This window comes from Panthera onca, chromosome F2, assembly GCF_046562875.1.
Source record: "Panthera onca isolate mPanOnc1 chromosome F2, mPanOnc1 haplotype 2, whole genome shotgun sequence".
Classification (NCBI taxonomy): domain Eukaryota; kingdom Metazoa; phylum Chordata; class Mammalia; order Carnivora; family Felidae; genus Panthera; species Panthera onca.
The window spans coordinates 71,969,029-71,992,778 of record NC_138356.1 but is presented as its reverse complement, the minus strand read 5'-3'; the positions used below and the strand labels follow the sequence as shown (position 1 = coordinate 71,992,778).

At 43.9% G+C, this 23,750-nt stretch overlaps 1 protein-coding gene across 1 annotated transcript; it reads right to left on the bottom strand.

The window, feature by feature from the left end:
* On the bottom strand, positions 1–23,688 carry GSDMC (gasdermin C). Its single transcript, XM_078441555.2, has 13 exons — positions 23,588–23,688; positions 14,528–14,748; positions 13,007–13,190; positions 10,430–10,598; positions 5,308–5,419; positions 4,021–4,173; positions 3,601–3,651; positions 3,273–3,353; positions 3,011–3,037; positions 2,022–2,161; positions 1,560–1,689; positions 1,007–1,080; positions 1–327 (listed from the first exon to the last, which is right to left on the bottom strand). The coding sequence occupies exons 2-13, from the start codon at positions 14,742–14,744 to the stop codon at positions 1–3; spliced, it is 1,665 nt and encodes a 554-aa protein (XP_078297681.2). The 5' UTR covers positions 14,745–14,748; positions 23,588–23,688.
* Positions 23,689–23,750: the final 62 nt, after the last annotated feature.

Genomic DNA, 23,750 nt, shown 5'->3' with positions numbered 1-23,750 from the left:
CTAGAACGGCAGACGTGGTGGCCCTAGACCCCCCCTGAACTCATCAGGGACACTCTCAGCATAGACTGGAGTGGGGCCAGGCCTCTCTGGACTGCCTGCCAGCTGCTGCAGCAACGACAGGGTCCCATACAGGGCAGACAGGGGCTGCTTGGTTTCCAGATCCCAGGTTGACCTGGGGCTATTCAGTTCCATTTTCAGCCCACACTCCTCCAGGAGGCCATAGGTGATGGCCAAATCCTCACCCTGGAGTGGGGCAAGGAGCTCGGGTTTGAGGGTGAAGGGGATGTCCCAGCAGTATTTGAAGTTGGGCTCCAGGATGCTCCTTACCTAGAATAACCAGTATCAGATGTTACATGTCAGCATTTGAGGTCGGGAAGAGAAAATTTGTCCCAAGAGGGTCATGCAGGGTGACTGAAAGGGACAAAAGCTTTGGAGTCAAGAGGGCCCAGAGTCATGTCCTGGTCATGTCCTATGGTCAGTGTAATTGTGGATACATTATTGGAAATCACTGAGCATTGTTTCCTCAGCTGCTAAATGATTTTATTAACATTTCCCTTGCAGAATAGTGGCATTTGGAATTAGATGTGTGTGTATATCCATACATGTATGCAGTGTGTGTGTATGTATATGCATATGTCTATACACACATATATCCTTAAATATATGTATGTGGAGAGAGAAGAGCGATTCCCAAATGGTAACTGTGTATATAAAGCGGGGATATGACTCAGGGACTCTGGGTTCCCAAACCTGCGTTCTTATATGGCTATTTTAGAACCGTGGGGGCTCTCAGCAGGGGTTGCCATGGAAACAGAGACCCTCCTGATAGATTCATACCCACTGGGCCTGTTGCCCAGAGGGAGATGCAGCCAGGGATTTCCCAGTTGCCAGAGCAGGATCCTGTCTCCCTGGCAGAAACCTGCATCATCTCTTCTTCCTCAGATTCATTCTTAACTCTGGTTCTTTCACCCTCTTCCCTGGACACTAGCCCCTGAGAATATCTCACCAGCTTCTGCTGCTGGAGCAGGATCCTCTTTTCCATGGACTGGGCCAGCAGATCATGTTGGGTGTCACTCAACACTGGAAACAGGGGGACATTTGGGGAAAGAAAGTGATGAAGGGTTAGATTTTCCTCTCCCCACTGTGAGCTGGGAGACCCTATGAGAGGGGAACTCTTGAGGCAGAGGAATCACCCATTGGACTTTGAAGGTCAAGTTCACTTTACTGGAAAGTCCTCCTTCTACTCTTGGAATGCCTCCAGAATGCTACATAATGTGGTCCAGAGGATGGGATCCTGAGGCTGGAGCCTGGAATCGTCCACCCATAATGATCTGTTGGATGAACTTGGGCTGGTCACTTTCTAGACCTCAGACTGTTTCTCTGTTCATGTGGCAAATTTATCTCACTAAACCCTCTGGACATTTCAGAGAGGGGATATGTGAGGATGAAGATCATGATATTCGAAGGGTTTTGGAGAGATGGCGTCTAACCCATAGCTTTCACGAGGTCTGAAGGCCAAACTTGTGACTTTCCTACATTTCCCCCCAGATCATTCTTACCCATTATGGCTTCAAGGAGGTAGATGATGTGGAATCTTGCCTGGATCCATAGGTCTCTTGTGTCCGGTTGCATCTCATTTAGGATTGTGCCCCCAAAGTCATCCAGAAGATCTAAGGGGCTCCCATCCAGCTATAGGAGACCCATATTATTAGTAATAAGATATTACTACTACAACTACTACTGGTATATAATTTTGCCTGTGTCTTTTAAGTCTGTAAGTGATCAACCAAGGTGGGAGGGTCAGGGCTCTTTACCTGTCCCAGGGGATTCCTAGCAGCCCCAATATTTGGCCCCTGGCCTTGTCATTGTGCCTGGGGCCAGTGTCCCAGATTGCTGACAGCCTACTCTTTCCCCTGGCATTGCCCCATCCCTCCTCCCCTGTGTATCTTGATAGCCATATTTCCTAAACCTGCCCCTTTTACCACTTTGATCAGCCCTAGGTAGTTGTAGGAACTCCTCACCGTGTCCGTGAGGTCCTGCAGAGCCTCTCGGTTCCCAAGCATGTTCAGGATAGTATGGAATATAGAATCCTGAGTGTCCTTTGAGAGCTGGGCCAAGGCCTCCATTTCCTGGAAAATCTCCTCATGTAGTTGCTTGAAATCTGCCCTCAGGCATCAGCATCAAACCAAAAATGGGTATAATTCTTTGATTACAACATTCCTGGGATGATAAGCCCCTCCCCATCAAATATGAACCCTTTTATCAACCCAAAGCAGCTCTATGGATGCCATGTTTGAGTTCTGGGAACAGGCTAGAAATAATAGACTAGAAAACAGACAATCCTAGTGCTATGAAATGAGGGGAGCAGAATGCAGGGAGCAGAGATGGAGATTGTGGAAAGGGGTCATGGGAAGTAGAAGAAAATGACCAGGCGCTTATTTCTGGGACATGTCTAAAATAACGTGGATTCTGTGGTTGGGCTCTTAGAGATGAGGATCTGAGCTCTTGGCTCAGTTTCTACATTTGTTAAATGGGGATGTTATGAGGGATTAAATGAGTTTATATAAAATGCTTGGAGTAGTACCAGGTAGAAGCCTTGAGCCATCCTTCTTATAGTGTAATTCTACCTATATCATCTATATCCATATGGAATTAACCAAGGAATGGATTTGGGGGCTCTCTGCTTGTCTGAGGAGACTTTGGGTGCACTCAAGATGATCTGCTGAGTGAGAGGTCACTAGAACGGACATGCAATGACACAGGCATTTCTGTTTGGTTCACTGCTGTATCCCTAGTACTTAGAATAATGCCTGTTGCCCAGTAAGTTCTTAATAAAAGTTTGTTGCAGGTATGCCCAAACTAACGAAGGAATGAATCAGTGGAGCTGACCAAAGTGTACGTTTGGAAGCAGACCTCAGTTTTCTGAGTTGCATGGAAACTCCAGTCAGGGCTCTCAGCTCTGCAAGTCCCTACCCTGGAGGCCCTGGATTCTCTCTTAATAAACACTCACCTTGCCAAAGGACTCTCTGTATTCTTCCTGGAAAGAGAATCACAAGGAATCATCTCTTTTCTCATGCTCAAACTTGCTTTTTGAGACACTTGGGAGGGTTCTGGCCTCTCATCACCTCCTCCCTCTTGCTAGACCTCTTTCTGCCCCAATTCGGATGGATCCCTCCACCTCCTGGCCTTCCTGGATCCTTCCTATTCCACAAAAACTAGAGCCAGTCCCTAGGGCAGTGGTGGCAAAGGCCGGGGAAATCTGCCCTGCTTACCAGGTGAGTGCAGCACAAGATCCAGAGGCTTCCTTACATCAGATACACTCAATGGGTACAGGAGACCATTGTTCACAGCAACTAAAAGAGAAATTATACCCCCACCAAGAGTTAGCTTCTGAAGACATTTGGTTTCTCTGGCCTTCTGCTCCCTGCCTCCCCCCCCCCCCCCCCCAGCTCCTTTCCATCTATTCCTGCCCTTTGCCCAGAGGCCAGATCCTCCTGCCTCAGGCATGGACAGCAGAGGCAACTGTGTGGGACGTTTGTACAAAGTGGCCTCATGGAGGGATCGAGTCCCACCTTCCTGTCTCTAAAATCACCCACTCACTTGATGTCTTCACCTTTTGCAGCATTCTCTCTGGAAAGAGAAAGAGAAGTGCTCATTCACAAAGCCTCAGTCTCCATCCTCCCCTTCCTCCTCCCAACCTCTCCCTCCTCTTTCCAGCTTTCTCCTCCTCCTCCCCCAGATTTCTTACCTCTTTTCACTCCTTCAGTTGATTCAGAGCCTAGACATGTGGAGACCTTAGGCAGCACACCCACAACCTCACCTCACAGTTCAAAGGGGAACTGCGGCCAGGGGCCGGTGCCAAGGTCAAAGGCAGGGGAGAGGAGGAGGTGATGGAGAAGCTTGGCTGGAAAGGTTTCCCTGTGGGTCTGTGGGGGTTGAGCCCTTACTAGCATCCGAAGGGGGTCAGTGCTCAGCAGGGCCTGCGTCTAGGCAGAGAACCTGTCCAGCTCTGAAACTCACCTTCTGGAAAGGTTTTCTGCGTGTCGTCGTCTGAGATGAGGATGTCTGGGTGGGAAGAAGCCAGGCCAGGAGAGCTGAGGTTAATCCTGCTGGACCGTTTCCCAGCCCCTGCCCGCAGCCCCCAGGCTTCCTCCTCCACACCCAGCCTGGCAGCTTTTCTCAGTGTGGCCAGGGGACGCCTCCACCAGATTCACCTGTGATGCTGGCTCAAACTCAGAGCCCCTGGCCTAATTCTACCTTCTGAATCAGACTCTCTGAAGAGAGCCTGGAGCCTGCCTTTTGAACGAGCGCCTGGGTTGATCACTGTGCTGACACTGGAGAACTTCCTCTGTAAGGTAAAGGCAGTTGGCTTTGTCCGTCCTTCTTTGGGTAGGATTGTCTGTCTGGTGCCCTTAGTCTTACTCTCGTGAGGTCTCCTCCCTCACCTGTCTGCTCCCAATCCTGCCCCCTTCGTGGGTGATTTCATGCTGCACCTAAGAAATGCTGAGACAAGATGTTCGAGGGAGGATATTATAGACAGAAGTGTGTGTGTGTGTGTGTGTGTGTGTGTGTGTACGCGCGTGTGCATGTCTGGGGGTGGGGGGGAGAAGGGAACGGCATCCCCTGATCCCTGAGGAGCTGGACCCTAGCTGTATCAGGTTCACCTCTTCCTGGGACTTAAATTGGGGGAGGCTGGTTGTGTCCCCAGCGCTCACCATTCCATCCAGGGGTATAGTTGCTGTTTGATGCAAATGGTTTGCCCATGTAGAGTCAGAACCCGAAGTGTGTGCGTGTGCTGGGGCACTGAGGCCCAAGAGCGAGGGAGGGAGAGATGTAGATACAACCCTGCCTTATGTTCCTGGGGCACTGTGTCTGCCGGTTTGTTTGGGATCCTGCGGCTATCTCCTGGGCTTTCTCCCGAGGTTATGGGTACCCTGGGGAGCGCCCTGTGGCTCCCCCAGGCCAGCTGCTGAGAGCGGCTTGAGCGGACACTGGAATGAATGGAGATGATGGGGTTGGGGCTGCTCTTGGCCTGGTGCCAAGGACTCCTCCACGCCGGACGCCCCTTCGTCCCCGTCCACACGGGAGACTATCTCTGTATCTTCCCGGAGCAGCGTTTCTGTCAGTCAGCTGTGCTGGGAGGTGGCTTTGGTGGTGGGATGTGTATGTCCCCACAGTGGGGAGGTGTTTTTCGGCCTGCTGCACAGAGCAGCAAGTGGATGCCAGCTGCTGGCCCTTCCCCTCTCTTTCTCTTCTCCGGAGAAGCGGACGCCCCCTCCCCATCTTCCCCTTTCAGCCTCTGCTTACCCCAGCCATTGTTCTCGAAAATCAGCTGCTTCTTCTTATAGGCGATCACGGTGCCCTCTGGCAGAGTCAACATCTTCTCTCTCACTTTGAGACCCTCTCCCTGGCCTTGACCCTGGAGAGAGAAACCAGGCAATGTGGTCTCATGTACATGTGATCTTAAAACTCAAATAGATCTACCTTTTGCACTGGTGGTGGGAATGCAAACTGGTGCAGCTGCTCTGGAAAACACTATGCAGCTTCCTCAAAAAATAGAGCTGAAAATAGAGCTACCCTACGACCCAGCAATTGCACTACTAGGTATTTAACCAAGGGATACAGGTGTGCTGTTTCGAAGGGACACATGCACCCCCGTGTTTATAGCAGCACTATCAACAATAGCCAAAGTAGGGAAAGAGCCCAAATGTCCATCGATGGATGAATGGATAAAGAAAATGTGGTATATATATATATACTTTGGAGTATTACTCGGCAATCAAAAAGAATGAAATCTTGCCATTTGCAACTCCGTGGATTGAACTGGAGGGTATTATGCTAAGTGCAATTAGTCAGAGAAAGACAAAAATCATATGACTTCACTCATATGAGGACTTTAAGAGACAAAACAGTTGAACGTAAGGGAAGGGAAGCAAAACAAATATAAAAACAGGGGGACAAAACATAAGAGACTTTTTTTTTTTTAATTTTTTTTTTAGCGTTTATTTATTTTTGAGACAGACAGAGACAGAGCATGAACGGGGGAGGGTCAGAGAGATGGAGACACAGAATCTGAAACAGGCTCCAGAGAGATGGAGACACAGAATCTGAAACAGGCTCCAGGCTCTGAGCTGTCAGCACAGAGCCTGACGCGGGGCTAGAACTCATGGACCGTGAGATCATGACCTGAGCCGAAGTCGGCCGCTTAACCGACTGAGCCACCCAGGTGCCCCCATAAGAGACTCTTAAATATGGAGAACAAACAGAAGGTTACTGGAGGGGTTGTGGGAGGGGGGGTGGGCTAAATGGGGAAGGGGCATTAGGGAATCTATCCCGAAATCATTGTTGCACTATATGCTAACTAATTTGGTTGTAAATTCAAAAAATAAAAAATAAAATGAGAAAAAAACCTCAATAGATCCAGAAAGCGATATGGTGCCACGTGCATGTGATCAGAGACCTCAGCACCCCCCGCCCCCATCTCACCTCCCTTGATCCTGATTTATAGGTGCTGCTCTTTTTCCTTCTTGTTTCAGTATTTGCCTTCCTGTTTCTTGGTTTTGTGTTTATATTGCAATGATTTAATTTTTTTTCCAGATTTAAGTATATCCAGTCACTTTCTCCTTTTGGTGATGAGGATTTCATTTTCCTACTCTTCCCCCTCCCCAACCCTTCACTCCTCCATCCCCCATCCTCGTAAAATGTTCACATCCCAATACCTAAGGTAATATCCATTGTTTACTGTTGGGGAGACTCCTTCTCCTCACTCCAGATCTTTCCTGTAGCAGTTAATTACTAGGACAGTTGGGTGCCCTCTCTGTCTCTTGTGGGGATACATTTTTTGAGACCGTACATATCCGAAGACCTCTCTCTTTTACTCTCACACTTGAGCATTATTTTGACTGGACATAGAAATCTAAGCTGAAATTCCTTGGAAAATGACTTTTGTTTTCCTTTTTTAGAAATATGCATGATTTTCTTTTTTTGTTTTAAAGTTTTAATTTTTTTATCTTAGCGGGTGCATGTGGGGGAGGGGCAGAGAGGGGAGGGGGACAGAAGATCTGAAGTGAGCTCTGCACAGACAGCAGAGAGCTGGATGTGGTGCTTGAACTTGCAAACCATGAGATCATGACCTGAGCTGAATGCAGACGCTTAACCGACTGAGCCACCCAGGCGCCCCCATGCTTTTCTTTTTGAGGCAGGTATCCTGATAATTCGCACTTAAGTTCTGTGGTATATGTTGACCCATTAAATTATGCCTCCTGTTTGGTCCTTTCACCTGGAAACACATTCCTCTGGTCTCCTCACCTTTGTTGTATTATTTTTTGGATGATCTTCCTTCTTTTATTGTGTCTCTGTTATTTCTGGAACTCCTGTTTTTCAGATGTTGTATGTTTGGACTAACACTCTAAACTTTAATATTAATATTCTCCTCTTTTTTTGCTTACTTTTTTTGGGGAAATATCTTTGATTTTATTTTTTGGCTTTCCTATTTTAAAAAAAATTAGACTTCTGGTTTCTGTGCTGGCATACTGTAAAGAACTTAGAAGTTGTCACTCTGTCTTACAATCAAGTGAAAAGCTGAACAAACTTTACTGAGTATATTAGTCTGTAGAAAAACAGAACCAATAAGCTTTCTGTCTATATATCTATATTTCTAAAGGGATTTATTGTAAGGGATCTGTTCATGCAATTATAAAGGTTGAAAAGTCCCAGGGGCACCTGGGTGGCTCAGTCAGCTAAGTGTCTGACTTTGGGTCAGGTCATGATCTCATGGTTCGTGAGTTCGAGCCCCGTGTCAGGCTCTGTGCTGACAGTGCGGAGCCTGCTTGGGATTCTGTGTCTCCTCCCTCTGTCTCTCCCCCACTCACGCTCTGTCTCTCTCTCTGTCTCTCTGTCTGTCTCAAAAATAAATAAACATAAAACATTTTTTAAGGGGTTCCTGGGTGGCTCAGTCAGTTAAGTGTCAACTCGTGGTTTCGGCTTGGGTCATGTTCTGACAGTTTGTGTTTGAGCCCCACCCATGTCCGGCTCTGCACTGACTGTGGGGAGCCTGGGTGAGATCCTCTCTCTCCCTCTCTCTCTGCCCCTCCCCCACTCACACGTGTGCTCTCTCTCAAATCTCAAATAATAAAAACTTAAAAAAAAATTCATAAAAAGAAAAATCCCAAGATGTACAGACCCAGGAGAACTAATGGTATAGTTCCAGTCTGAATTTAAAGGCCTTAGAAGCAGGAGTGCAAGGCAGAGTCTGATGGCAGAGCAGCGTCCCAGCTGAAAGATACTTAGTCTGAGAGTGAACTCCAGTCTTTCTCCACCTTTTGTTTCATTCAGAACTTCAGTGGATTGGAAGAGGCCTGCCTGCACTGGGGAAGATAATCTGCTTTACCAGTCTACCCGTTCAAATCTCATCCAGAAACATACAGGCACACCTAGAATAACCTTGAACCAAAAACTGTGTACCTCATGGACCAGTCATGTTGGCAACATAAATTAACCATCACACTGAGTAGTAATTACTGTATTCTGGAGACCTGATTGAGTGTTCATATGTATTATGGACTTTTATGTAGCAGTTATATTTTAAGTAGTTTTTAAAAATTTATTAATTTTTAACATTTATTTATTTTTGAGACAGAGAGAGACAGAGCATGAATGGGGGAGGGTCAGAGAGAGGGAGACACAGAATCCGAAACAGGCTCCAAGCTCTGAGCTGTCAGCACAGAGCCTGATGTGGGGCTCGAACTCACGAACTGTGAGATCATGACTGAGCCGAAGTCGGACACTCAACCGACTGAGCCACCCAGGTGCCCCATATTTTAAGTAGTTTTTTTTTTTTAAAGTTTATTTATTTTGAGAGAGAGAGAGCAAGTGAGGGAAGACAGAGAGGGAGAGAGAAAATCCCAAGCAGGCTCTGTGTTGTCAGTGTAGAGCCCAGCACAGGGCTTGATTCCACAAACCCTGAGATCATGACCTGAACCGAAATCAAGAGTCAGATGCTCAACTGACTGAGCCACCCAGGCACCCCTGTAGGTGTAGGTGTTATATTTTAATTTTATGGATGAGGGACCCTATGTCAGAAACATGAATAATGACCTCAGGCAGCCTAGTGAGTAAATGGCTTCTCCAGAATTCAGCCCTACTCTTTGATGAGAAGAATGTCCTGGTGAGTCCAATGTCAACTAAGAGAGTGCAGTGCAAACCAATGGTGTGGGAAAACGCTGACACAGCTGGGAATCTACAAACCGTTTAACAACATCACAGCCCAGGAGCCATGCTTAGAACCGGCACCTGCTGTGAACACCTGGGGCATAGGCCAGACACACAGCTGAGCATTCGCCCTCTGCAAAATGCCTCAGGGTGTTCTCCTGTTCTCCCAAAACCCCGTCAGCACACCGAAACTGATGTGAAAACAGCCGGCAGTGGCAATACCCTCCAAACTGGAGTTAAGTTTGGTTTCAAACTTCTTTGTCCACTGGGTGGCGCCTTGCTCTCCTCTAGGGTTAATACACAGATCTTGTGAAAGTTAGCTCACATCTCCGTTTTTGTCTTGTTTTGTTTTTTTGGTTTCTGAATCTCTTCAGTGAGGACAAATTACATATAAAATATATTTTGTGTAAATGTCCATTATAACACACGCACACACACACTTTATATGTCCCTGAGTCACAGTTCATGTTGAGTAAATATTTGATGAACTGCTTTGTTTTAAACTTTTTTTTTTTTTTTAATTGTGATGATTGTAAGTTATGTACATCATATGTGCTTGGAGATATTTAATCTTAATACGGAACACTTTCTACTCAGGGTATCACAGTATTTAGGATGTTTGAACTGCTGAGGTTTTGTATTGTATGTGGCCCCTTGTTTCTTCCAGCCATAAAGCTGCACATGTATGTAGTATAGCACCATACATATATATCTTTTAAGTTTATTTATTTATTTGGAGAGAGAGAGTGTAAGTGGGGAGGAACAGAGAGAGAGGGAGGGAAAGAGAGAATCCCCAGCAGGTTCCACACTGGCAGTGCAGAGACCAACACAGGGCTTGAACTCACAAACTGTGAGATCATGACCGGAGCTGAAACCAGACGCTCAGCCAACTGAGCCACCCAGGCGCCCCAACAATCATACTTTTAGAGTATCCAAAACCGATCGCCTAACCAAAGCAAAATATAATTGCAAATAATTAAATCTATTTCTATTTTATTGATATTGAGTAGCCTCATATATTAAAATACTAAAACGAGCATGTTAGAATATACTCTCGGGTCCGGAGTCAGGATTCCTTGGCACATGAGAAGTGGGAAATAATGACCCCATTCATTCCAGCCCCCAGAGACAGGCCCTAATAAGATGCAGAGCCCCTGGGAAGTGGGGTGGGGCTGGCTGTGCTCTTGGTGTCCCCATCCCACTTCAGACAACCATGTACCTTGACAGAAGTCATCCAAGGGATAAAGCATTTTCCCAAAACGTTCACACTGCTGCTGTCATGCAACACCGTGCTGTTGATCAGCTCCACGGCCTCTGTCACCACATAGAGATTGTCATCTCTGTCCCGGCACTTCCTCAGAAACAGCAGCTCCTGATCCAACACTTTCCTGAGGTAGGTGGGAAGAGAAAGGTCACAGTGGGAAAGGGATGCCTTTTTCAAAAATGCTTATTAATTTATATTGAGAGAGTGCATGCATGCAAGTGGGGGAGGGGCAGAGAGAGAGGGCAAGAGAGAGAATCCCAAGCAGGCTCCACGTTGTCAGTGCAGAGCCTGACGTGGGGCTTGATCCCATGACCGTGAGGTCATGATCTGAGCTGGAATCTAGTGTCAGATGCTTAACTGACAGAGCCACCCAGGCGCCCCCGGGAAAGGAGGGCCTTCTTGGCTCGTTGTGGATTACTCTTCTAAGACCCTGGATGGGGTACAGAGCATTTGGAATTTGATGGGTGAGTTCTCCATGGGTAGGAAGATACTGGCTTATAGGTTAGGTTGCTTAGGGCAACAGAACATCTCTGATGTGCACGGTGGAGGGGTCCCCATTCTCTGATGGGTATGGTATGACAGTATGCATACCATATTATGAAGAGCCATTTACATTTTCCAAAATTATATTGGTCGTGTTAGCGTAGTTTGTACATTTCCAGTACCAGGGCCTCTCAGCAGGAGAGGCTCAAAGTAGATGAGTCCAGGTGATGGAGACCAGTGCTTAGGAGGCCCTGTTGTCAAAGCTGGGTACACACAGCACACGTGCCCATGTAGAGCAGGTGGCTAAAGTGTGATGAAGGAGGGCACGTGCTGGGTGATTTTTCATGACTAGCGCAGATGGGCTTTATGGGTCGACCGTCCTTAGTAGGGGGGTTGGTAGAGCTTGACTTGAAGATGTAAGTTGGGGGAGATGTGGAAGGTCTGCAGTGCTGAGACTCAACTGTGGTTCTGCTCCAGGCCCCACCCTGCTTGGTGCCCTGGTGACAGCCGTGTGGAATACTGAGAGACCCTTAAATTTGCCTTTCAGGGCAGGAGGTTACTGACCATCCAGTGCCCTTGGAGAGAAATGCAGGCTTCTTACCATTTGTCCAAGGAGTGTGTCATCTGACTCTGCTTACCTCCCAACCTTCACTTTACATCACCTTCATCCTTGTTGATGAAGCTTACGCTTCCCTGGCCTCCCCCTCCTCTTGGAAACACCCAGCTCTGTCCTGTCCCGGGGCCTTTCAGCTCTAATTCGGACCCTTTTCCTCTTGCTTGCTTCTTTCATTCTTTAGGTTTGAGCTCAACTGTTAGCACCAGAGAGAAACCTAAGCCGACCACCTTCAGCGTCTCTTTGACCTCGTCCTGTTTCTTATCTCCAGAGCTCCCGTCGTGATCTGTAAGTGCCTTCGGAGCTGAATACATGACATGCCCACATCCCCTCTATTAGAAATAGCCAACTGCCTTTTTTTTTTTTTTTTTTTCCCATTAAAGGTCTGACCTCAGGCTTACTTATTTCACTTGGAGGTAGCTAATTAAAATGTATCCTAGAAACTGCCTCTTTGCTGAAATACTGAGAATTTCTTTTTCTTTCTGAGCAGCTAAAGAATCTCAGATACTCTTGCACCATAAACAGTCTTTGCAAATGTTATTGTTAATAAGGGCCTTGTAAGAACTCAGGAATACGGAAATTGTCCAATGCCCTGTGAAAGTAACTTTTAGTCTTTAAGCAGTCTGTGATTTTTAACTTGCTGCTTTCTTAACAATTTGTTGGGTTTGTAAACATATTATTTAAGTTGGCATTTCTGTTTTTACTTATTTATTTATTTTAAATTTATTTATTTATTTATTTATTTAGAGAGAGCACCAGCAAGCTGGGGAGGGGCAGAGAGAGAGGGTGAGCGAGACAGATTCCCAAGCAGGCTCAGTGGTGTCAGCACAGAGCTCCACAAGGGGCTCGATCCCACAAACTGTGAGATGATGATCTGAGCTGAAACCAGGAGACAGACGCTTAACCAACGGAGCTGCCCAGGCACCCTGAAGTTGACTGTTTTTAGAAGGCAGTAAAGACTTAATTTCTTCGTTGAGCTCTTAGAGATCGTTTGATACCCGCCTTTGCCTATACGCTTGGAGGTAAATGAAATCCCAGGACACTACTTCATACCTTATGTCAACAGAGAGTTTCAGATTCTTTGTCTCCCATAAATAAATACTTTGTTAATCAATACTTTATTTTTTATCGCCTGCTCTTCCTCACTGCCTGCCCTTTGCCTGTTCACACTAAATATGAGCGGCTTTAGGGTAGAGATGGGTAGCACATGATAGCGCAGTAATGGGTAATTGCTGTTTTAATAAATATGTATTAAGTGACTAATAATTATTTGCTGAATGAATGAATAAGTGAATAACCAAGAAGAACAGCATAGCTTGCCTGCGGTGTCATTTTCTTCATTCAGAGCCTCAGCAGCAAGGCCTGCTAGGTGTCTCTGCCCACAAAGAGAGTCCAAGGGGCTCTGTTGACCAGTCCTTCCTCTCCCATGGCCTCACCTCTTTAGAAGGTCTTTCCAGTTTTGGGGTGGGAAGGTAACAGCGTGAAACTGGAGGAAGGTTTCATGGCACTTCGTAGCTTCCCCTGACACATTCGTTTCTAGCATGGCAGTCACACCTGCAGAAGCCTTGTACTTCCGGAACATGGTGTCACTGAAGATAAATGGTCCCTTGATAACAGTTTCTGAGGACAGAAAAGGTGACTTCAGGTTTAATCAAAAATTTACTCTGGAACAGTTGGAAAATGGAACGGAGATAGAGTGACCAAGTCCTGTGTTGCTTCAGCCCTCTTACCTATTGAAATCTTTCAGAAGCTAACAAAATAATGTGGTTTTTTTGTTTTGTTTTTATTAACTTGTTTTATTTTTTATTTTTTAAAATTTACATCCAAATTAGTTAGCATATAGTGCAACAATGATTTCAGGAGTACATTCCTTAGTGCCCCTTATCCATTTAGCCCATCCCCCCTCCCACAACCCCTCCCGTAACCCTCAGTTTGTTCTCCATATTTATGAGTCTCTTCTCTTTTGTCCCCCTCCCTGTTTTTATATTATTTTTCCCTTCCCTTATGTTCATCTGTTTTGTCTCTTAAAGGCCTCATATGAGGGAAGTCGTATGATTTTTGTCTTTCTCTGACTAATGTCACTTAGCATAATTCCCTCCAGTTCCATCCACGTAGTTGCGAATGGCAAGATTTCATTCTTTCTGATTGCCGAGTAATACTCCATTGTATATATACACCACAACTTCTTTATCCATTCACCCATCGATGGACATCTGGGCTCTTTCCATCCTTTGGCTATTGTTGATAGTGCTGCTATAAACATGGGGGTGCATGTGTCCCTTCAAAACAGCACACCCGTATCCCTTGGTTAAATACGTAGTAGTGCAATTGCTGGGTCGTAGGGTAGCTCTATTTTTTGAGGAACCTGCACAGTGTTTTCCAGAGTGGCTGCACCAGCTTGCATTCCCAACAAAATAATGTTTTAAGCATAAATTACTGCTGAGGACAAATGTTTGAATCAACCCAAGGGTCGGATAACAGGGATGTCATCTCAAACCCTGAGACGTGGTGACATCGTGTGTGCCCTGGTCAGGGAGACCCATGACATCATCTTTCCTCTGCAGCAGGTGCAGGATCTGGCCCCAGGAGGCAGCACGCTGGAGCAGAAAATGTTAAGCATGTGGAGCCAGACGGATCTGGGTTTGGATTCTCGTTTTACTAGTTCCCAGGTACATAACCTAGAACAAATTACTTTATAAGTTTCAATTCACTGTTCTGTCACTGGGGGTAATGTTTCTGACTTAAGAAGCTGCTATAAGTATTAAATGAACTGATAAATGCTCGGGTCCAGATATTAGTAGATTCTCAAATAGTCATAGGTTCTTGCCCAGTGTCTTTCGGCAAAACTGCTCCTAACGTTTACCTGTGTGTGTGTCTCAGGGATTCTTGCATGGTGCACTACCTGTCTGGGCACCTATGTTTTTCACTCCCTGCCTCCCAGCCCTTGTTGGCAATACCTGGGACTGAAGAACTTGGCTCCAGGATGTCCATGAGGGTGTATTCTACTGGAATATCAGGTAGTTCCCAGAACTGTGAGAGAGTCTTCTTTTTCTTCCGTAAAATTGCAAACTGACGGAATTTGTTGGCGTTCAGCAGGTGTTTCACAGGTGTCAGGTCTTTGTCTCCGAGCTCTTTGACCAAATTCTTACTAATATTCTCAAACATGGAGGACATGTTGCTAGGGACAGATAGAAGGGGAGCACACATTTCAGTGGAGATGGGGAAGAAAGTGGGTAAGCTGTCACAGAGCTTGATGTTTTTCCTAAGGAAGAGGACATATATGTGAGATTAACTTAGGTCTTCGAGTAGTGACTAAATCATACTTTCTCAATTTTGGTATTCTAAACACAGCCTGGGCTTTGGAGGGAAGCACTGCTGTGAAATTCATTGCTCTTTATGGCTAGAATAGAAAAGCCTGTGTATCTCCCCACCCCCAAGCCAAAGGCACCCTCCAGGCCCAGAAAGTGCTCAATGCTATCGTCAGCAGAAGGGCCTGAGAGAAGGTTAGGTATATGGCACAAATCCATGGTGGTGGTAGAGGTGGTGGCCGTGTTGGCCATCAGAGAGTGAGGGCCTCACGGGGAAGTGACCTGTGAACAAAGACTTGAGCTGGAACAAGGTGGGGAGGAGGGAACGACGTGGCTATTTGGGAAAAAGGGTTTCAGGCAGAGGAATGAGCAAGAGCGAAGTCCGACAGGAAGATACGTGGCAGGAGAACAGGTGCAGGACGTGAGAGACTTATCAGAAAGGGAGGGGGAGTTGGGGCAGGCCCTTGCTGGTCTTTATTACGACTTCGTTTGTCCTTGAGGTGGGGTTGAAAGCTGTCGGAGTGACAGATGGGACTCCTCTTTTGAAAAGGCGCCTGTGTTGCTGTTGCCCACAGACGCAGTGAGGCAGTGAGAGCGCTAGTCGCTAGTCCGGGGGCTAGCGAGGAGGGACCGCAGTGACCTGAGTGACAGCTGACGGTGGATGGGGCCAGGGTGCTGGCACAGGAGCAGTGAGATGAGATCCGATCCCCGTCTGTGCTGAAGGTAGAGCCAACATCTACCAAAAGAGTGGTGTGGCTAGGTGGCCCCTGTGGCCGCTCAAGGCTCTGAGGCTCAGAATGAGTCAGGACAGTGCCATGTATACATCAGCAAATGACTTCTGTTTGTCAGTCAGGGAGACGACCAAGAGAACGAGGGGAAGAAGTTGGGGAAGCAAGGCAACGTGGAGGAAGCATGGGTCCTGGGAAATAAAGGGGGGCCTGTTCGGGGATCCAGAGAATCAATTACATGTACATGTGTCACTCATTGTGCTCTCAGAGAACTGTGAGGACAAGCTGGGTTCTTTTTATGGGCTCCTTCTGCTCTTACAGAAGGGATTCAATGGGTTCTAATGTGTCATTCAGAGAGAGTTGACAATGATTCGAGTACTTCCCAGAGATTTAGGCCTTTGTCATGTACGCACAGTGATTAGTGCATGTACACGAATATGTGCTTTAGCTGGAATGGGCCTGAAGTCCTTCTTAGGCAAATATGTATCTAGCAGGTGATCTTTGGAGGATAGACATAAGATATCTAGGCCATGAGACCTTAGCAGAATCAGGGGGAAATAAACAAGCACCTGGTTCAGGTGATGGAAGTGGCAAAGAGAAGAATTTCCCCTCCAAAGGGCAAACAGATACACGTTCTTACGCCTCTGTGGTTAAGATGAAGCCAGCCAAACTGTACAATTTGTGTAGAGAAATTGTAGAGAAGGGCTTTATGTGTCTGTGAATTGCCTAAGCTCAGTGCTGCAAAACTCATGCCTCTGAAAATTCTATACAATCTTATTGTGACTGAAATTGGACAAGAGAATCACCTTCATGAGAGTGGGCTGAGATGGCAAAATAATAAACCCGGAAGCCGGCGTCGTTGTGCTGGGTAGACTATGAATCACTAGTAAAATAAGAAAGTCGATCCTTCTGCTAAGTGTGAGGAGCTTGAATGGGTAGTCATCACCCTGGATGGTGCTCTCATGCTTCCTAAATATTTTCAGTGTCGGCAAACACAGGATCTCCACCAGCAATTGTACAAGAAACAAAGACCAGTGCTCAAGAGGAGAGAGATGATTACTAGGGAAAGTGATCCTCTATAAATTGATCTGTTCATTCATTTATTTACTCGTTCATTCATTTATTTACCAATTCATTCAGCAGAATGTTAACAAGCGCCTATGACAGGCTAGGCCCTGTGCCGGGAATTGGCAATACCATGGTGAACAAAAGTAGGGCTTGCAGCCTAGTGAAAAAGACAGTTATTTACCAAATGATTTCACTAGTAAATACATGCACATGTATAAATCATGATTAGTCCCATAAAAGAGAGGGGTCTGATGCTCTCAGAACCTATGATAGGTTTTCTTTGTTCTTTGGTCAGGACAGTTGGGGGATCGGGGAAGTCTTTCTTAAGGGAGTGATTATCAACTGAGATATTAGGTGAGTAGAAGTGAGCCAAAATAAGAGGGGAGGAAACCCAATTCCCTCAGTAGAATAAAGAGCATGTACAAAGGCCTTGTGATGGGAGACTGTTTGGTCCATTCCAGGGATGGACAGAAACCGGTATGGCTGGAGTGGAATGAGTGGTGGGAAGGGTGGGAGACGAGGCTCAGGAAGTATGGAGCAGCCAGACTATGCTGTTCTTTAGAGGTTATTTGGCATCTTTGGTCATGTTTCTAAGAGTGAAACAAAGTTTGACAAATGCAGAATTGTAAGTGGAGGTAGGATTAATGTAAAAATGAGTGTCTGGCTGGATGTAACTCTGGCAGATCAATAGTAAAATCTCTTTGGGGTAAAATAGTTTCAACACGGCCACCCAGGAGATGCAGATAATGCCCTGTGTGAGGTCACCTCACCATCCAAAAATACAAAGCACATGTGGAAGCAGGTCACCCTCAGTGAGGCTCATCAGACACAACGTACATCAGGAGTAGATCTACAGAAGCCAAAAAATTGAGGAATCATGTAGAGACTATAAGAGAAGTGTGTGACATATTAAAAGCATAAATAAAAAAAACATGAGAAAAGAACAAAGTAGCATAAAGTGACCGGGCAGATTGGGACAAAAGATTAAAAAGGAAACTTTAAGGTGAAATATAGTTGTAGATAAGAGCTCAGTGAATTAGATAAGCAGTTCTAGACCTAGCTTAAGTGAGAATTAGTGAACTGCAAGGTGGATTTTAGGAACTTAATCCTAATTCACCAGAGAACTATAAACAGATAGAAAATAGTATAGAGATACTAAGATGCATGGAGGACATGATGATAAAGTAAAATACACACATATATGCATATATGTATATACACACATCTGTTTATGTGTGTGTGTGTTTGTGTGTGTGTGTATACACACACACGCGTATATATGGCAGATGTGCATACATATGAGAAAATAGAAAAATGGGATTAAGGCAAGAGTCAAGGTACAATAGACAAGATGAGTCAAACCCACAGGTAATCAAATATTTTGTTTTAAATTTGTTTTTTAAGTTTGTTTATTTTTGACAAAGACAGAGTGTGAGCATGAGCTGGGGAGGGGCAGAGAGAGAGAGAGAGAGGGAAACACAGAATCCAAAGCAGGCTCCAGGCTCCAGGCTCCAGGCTCCAAGCTGTCAGCACAGAGCCTGACGCGGGGCTTGAACTCACAAACTATGAGATCATGACCTGGGCTGAAGTGAGAAACTTAACCGACTGAGCCACCCAGGCGCCCCCCCCCCTCCCCCCCAGGTAATCAAATGTGAATAAGATTGTGAAATAGTAAGGACAACAAGAAGAGCTTAAAAATTTCCACCAACAGGAGGGGAATCATCTTTAAAGGAATGCCTATTATATAGAGAATAGGGTTTTCAATTGCAACAACTGATGCCAGAAGAAAATAGAATAATATTTTTAAAAGGAAGTCAGAATTAAAATATTAAATATCCTTGTATTTTTTTGACAAGGAAGTCAATCAAAGAAATCAATTTTACATTTTGTTAAATCAAGTATGAATTAAAAAAATTATTATGAGAGAGCAAGGCGGGGAGGGACAGAGAGGGAAAAGGAGAGAGAGAATCCCAAGCATGCTCTGCACTATTAATGCAGAGCCTGACGTGGGGCTCGAACTCATGAATTGTGAGATCGTGACCTGAGCCAAAATCAAGAGTCAGACACTTAACCGACTGAGCCACCCGGGTGCCCCAAATCAGGTATGCATTTTAAAATTGAAGGATAACCAGTAAAGGAGTAGAAATTGAATATGTAACTTCTAGACCAGGAGAGGGGGGGGGAAAGAAATAAAGAGAACATGACTATTCCAATAAATGATAAAGAAGAGGAAGAAAAGGCAGGGAAAATAGAAAGTTGAAATAAAATGGTACAAATAAAATATACAATAGATGGAGTAAGTGTAAGTTGATTAACTTTTCTTCACTTAAGAATTAGAAGTTGTTGGATTCGATTTAAAAAACCAAAATCCAGAAATGCACTCTTTAGAAAAGAGACAAATCTAGAACACTAAAATTAGTAAATAAAAGCTAAAAGAATAGAAGAATACAAGTTAGGCAAGTACCAAAATAAAACCTGTATGGACATATCCATATCAGACAAAATAGATTCGACTCAGTAAACATTATTAGGGTAGAATGGGATCACTTTATAATAACAAGAACACGTAATAACTCAAAACATGAGTGGACCTAATAAATCCTCAAAACATATAAACAAATGTTGTTGGACAAAGAGGTCAGTGAATGATGGATCACATATAATGTCATAAGAGATATTCGTAGAAGATATGAACAATGCAGTTATCAAACTTGATTGAATGGGCATATATAAAACTCTGTATACTCTGTACAGAGAGACAACTGATTCTTTTCACACTCTCTCACACATGTCATTAAGCAAGTATACACAAATATGAAGAATCAATATTATTCAGATTACATTTTTATCACAATGCCATTAAATTTAAATAAATAATAAAAATGTAATTTAACCCCCAATTTATTGGAACTAAAGAAAGAAATCCACTTATCCTAATAACTCACAGGTTAAAGAATAAATTGTATGGGAATGTTACAAATAAAAATTTGTGGATAAGCCTACAGCTAGTATGAAGATTGAAATAGTAATCAAAAACTTTCCAACAAAGAAAGGCCCAGGACCAGTTCTCTTCAGTGGTAAATTCTACCAAATATTTAAAGAAGAATTAATGCCAATCCTTCTCAACTTTTCCAAAAATGTGAAGAGGAGGGAACAGTGTCAGACTAATTTTATAAGGCCTGCATTATCCTGATACCAAAGCCAGAAAAAGAAACTACACGAAAAGAAAACTACAGGTCAGTATCCCTGATGAATATAGATGTAAAAATGTTCAACAAAATACTAGCTAACTGAATAAAACAGCATATACACCATGCCCAAGTGGGATTTATCTTTGGGGTGCAAGGATGACTCAACAAAATAATACAAAAACCAATTAATGTGAGAAACCACATTAACAGAATAAAAGATGAAAATCAGATAGTCCTCTCAATAGATGCAAAAGAAATATTTGACAAAATTCAATACCCGTTCATGATAAAAACTCTCAATAAGCTATAAAAGGAATGTACCTCAGCATAATAAAGGTAATATTTGACAGGTCCATAGCTAACATCATATTCAGTGTTCAAGATTGAAAGTTATTTTTCTAAGATCAGGAACAAGACAAGGATGTCGCTTTATTCGTAATAGTCCTGGAAGTCCTAACCAGAGCAATTAGGCAAGAGAAAGAAATTTAAAGTACACAAATCAGAAAAAAATTTAAAATGGTCCCTGTTTGCAGATGATAAGATCTTATAAACAGAAAACTCTGGAGACCCCATTTAAAAAAACCTGTTAGAACTAATAATCGAATTCAGTAAAGTTGTAGGATACAAAATCAACGTACAAATAACAGTTGTATATCTAACAACGTACTATCTGAAATGGAAATTAGGAAAACAATCCCACTTACATTGCACCAAAAAGAATGAAATACTTGGGAATAAACTTAACTAAGGTGGTGAAAGACTTAGGTACAGAAAACTACAAAATACTGATTGAAGGAATTAAGACAAACAAGTGGAAAGACATCCCATGTTCATGGATCAGAAAACTTCAAATTGTTAAAATTTCTATACAACCCAAAGTGATCCACAAATTCAGTGCAATGCCTATCAAAGTCTCAATGCTATTCTTTACAGAAAAAAAAAATTCTAAAATTTGCATGGAACCACACCTCCCCCAAATTGCCAAAGCAATGTTGAGAAAGAACAAAGCTGGAGGTATCACACTTTCTGATTTCAAATACAAGGTTGTAGTAATCAAGGCAATATGGTACTGCAATAAAAACAGGCATAAAGGCCAAAGGAACAGATAGAGTCACACTTTATAATAAACTTACGGTCAACTGAAAGTCAACAAGAGTGCCAAGAATACCCAATCGGGAAAGGATAGCCTCTTCAACAATAGTGTCTTCAACAAATGGTGCTGGTAAAGCTGGATATGCCCGTGCAAAAGAATGGAATTGGACCCTGAACCTTACACTATTCACAAAAGTCAACTCAAACTGGATTAAAGACCTAAATATAAGACCTGAAACTCCAAAGTTACTAGAAGAAAAGATAGGGGAAAAGCTCCAGGAGATTGGTCTTGGCACTGGTTTCACAGATAGGACACCAAAACCACAGACAACAAAAGCAAAAGAAGTGGGATTGCACTGAGCTATGAAAGGCTTTTGCATAGCAAAGGAAACAAACCAAAAGAGTGAAAAGGAAACCTGCACAGTGGGAGAAAATACTTGCAAATCATCTGTCTGATAAAGGGTCAATATCGAAAATATGTAAAGAATTCACACAACTCAATAGCAAAAACCAAAGAAGTCAATTAAAAAAATGGGCAAAGGGGAGCGGCTGGCTGGCTCAGTCAGGTATGTGTCAGACTTTGGCTCACATCACGATCTCACGGTTTGTGGGTTCGAGCCCCACGTCGGCCTCTGTGCTGACAGTTCAGAGCCTGGAGCCTGCTTCAGATTCTGTGTCTCTCTCTCTCTGTGCCGCTCCCCCACTCACACTGTCTCTCCCTGTCTCTCTGTCTCTCTCAAAAATGAATGGACACTAAAAAATTTAAAATGGGCAAAGGACCTGAGTAGACATTTCTTCAAAGAAGGCATACAAATGTCCAACAAGTATATGAAAAAGTGCTTAAGATCACTAATCAGCAGGGATAGAAAAATCAAAAGCACAATAAGATGTCGTCTCACACCTGGTAGAACGGCTGTTATCAAAAAGACAAAAATTAACAAGTGTGGGTTGTATATATATGGAGAAATTGGAATTCTTGCATACTGTTGGTGGGAAGGTAAACTAGGGAAGACATTATGAAAGTCAGTATGAAAGTTCCTCAAAAACTTAAAAATAGAACTACCTTAAAATCCAGCAATCCCACTTATGGGCATATATCCAAAGGAAATGAAACAGTAGTTCAAAGAGCTATCTGTGTTCCCACATTTATTGCAGCATTATACACAATAGCCAAGATCTAGAAACAACCTAAATGTCCATCAGTGGTTGAATGAATGAAGACGTTGTGAGATTTACATACACACACACAAATGGAGTATTTTTTAGCTTTAAAACCCCCCAAATTCTGCTATTTGCAACAACATGGATGATCTGAATGACGTTATGCGAAGTAAGAAAACACACAGAAAAACGAATACTGCAGAATCTCACTTATATATGAAATCTAAAACAGGCGTACTTATAGAAGCAGAGAGTATGATGGTGGTGGACAGGGGCTAGAGGAAGGAGGAAGGGGGGTGATGTCAGTCTAAAGGTTCAAAGTTTTTGTTAGAAAAAATCCTGGAGATCTAACGTACAGCATGGTGACTGTAGTTAACAATATTGTGTTATATACTTGAAATATGCTAACAGGATAGATCTTAAGTGTGCTCACCACACACACAGAAAGGGAATTATGTCAGGTGACTCATATGCATAGATTGTGGAAATCATTTCACAATGTATACCAAAATATCAAGTTGTGTGCCTTAAACATATACAATATTTATTTGTCAATTACAAATTTTTTCAGTAAAGCTGAAAAAAAGGATAAAAACGATTCATAAAGGGGCATGTGGGTGTCTCAGTCGGTTAAGCGTCCGACTTCGGCTCAGGTCATGATCTCACAGTTCGTGAGTTCGAGCCCCGCGTCGGGCTCTGTGCTGACAGCTCAGAGCCTGGAGCCTGCTTCAGATTCTGTGTCTCCCTCTCTCTCTGCCCCTCCTCTGCTCATGCTTTGTCTATCAAAAATAAATAAATGTTAAAAAAAAAAAGAAACAAACCTTGGAAGAACCAGCCACCCCCAGACAGTTCTATAGTTTGGAGCTTAGAGCTTAGACCTGCCCCAGAGATGTAAATGAGTTATCTGTGTATAGGTGGAAATTGAAACCAGCATACTATAGATGAAGCCGTGAATGAATATTTAATAGGTGGAAAAGGGGAAAATGTAAAGTGCATTTTGCAGGCCACAAAGAGGCAAATAAGAATGGGGTTTCGCAGTTGTACAGAATTTGGTCTTTGAATATTTATTGAATACTTATTAAATATTTATTGGTTGACTAGAAACAGAATTTTCAACAGTTTCTATAAAATCCTTGATGTGACTTTCAGTTCCGTCTAATGTGGGCCACGGAAGAGATCAGTGGACGACAGAAAGTAATGGGAACAGAAGATTTTTGGAAAATGGACCTGGATACAGGTGCATCAGAGATACATCCCTAGCCTTCCACGCTGGCATGTTGTTGTCAGAAATTCTCCTTTATTAAGGAGAACTTTGGGAAGAAGTGCTACCTTCTTTTGGGGTCAAATTATGCTAAAAACAAAACAAAGCCTTGTATTTATTCTATTCAGTTTTCATCCTGAACATTTCTGTCTGTGACCATACTAATCTTCTCTTCTTATTCATCCCCTGATCCTCAATTAGAACTTACCAGATTGTGTATTGTCTGGTCCTGCAGAGAAAGATTCTAGTTGAGTTGGGTTCCTTCCAATCTTCGGGTCTTCTGATGTCAAGCAGTGTGTGTGTGTGTGTGTGTGTTTCCCCACCAATAGGTGCTGCCTCAATTTCCAGTGCAGTATCCCAGAAAAATCAGC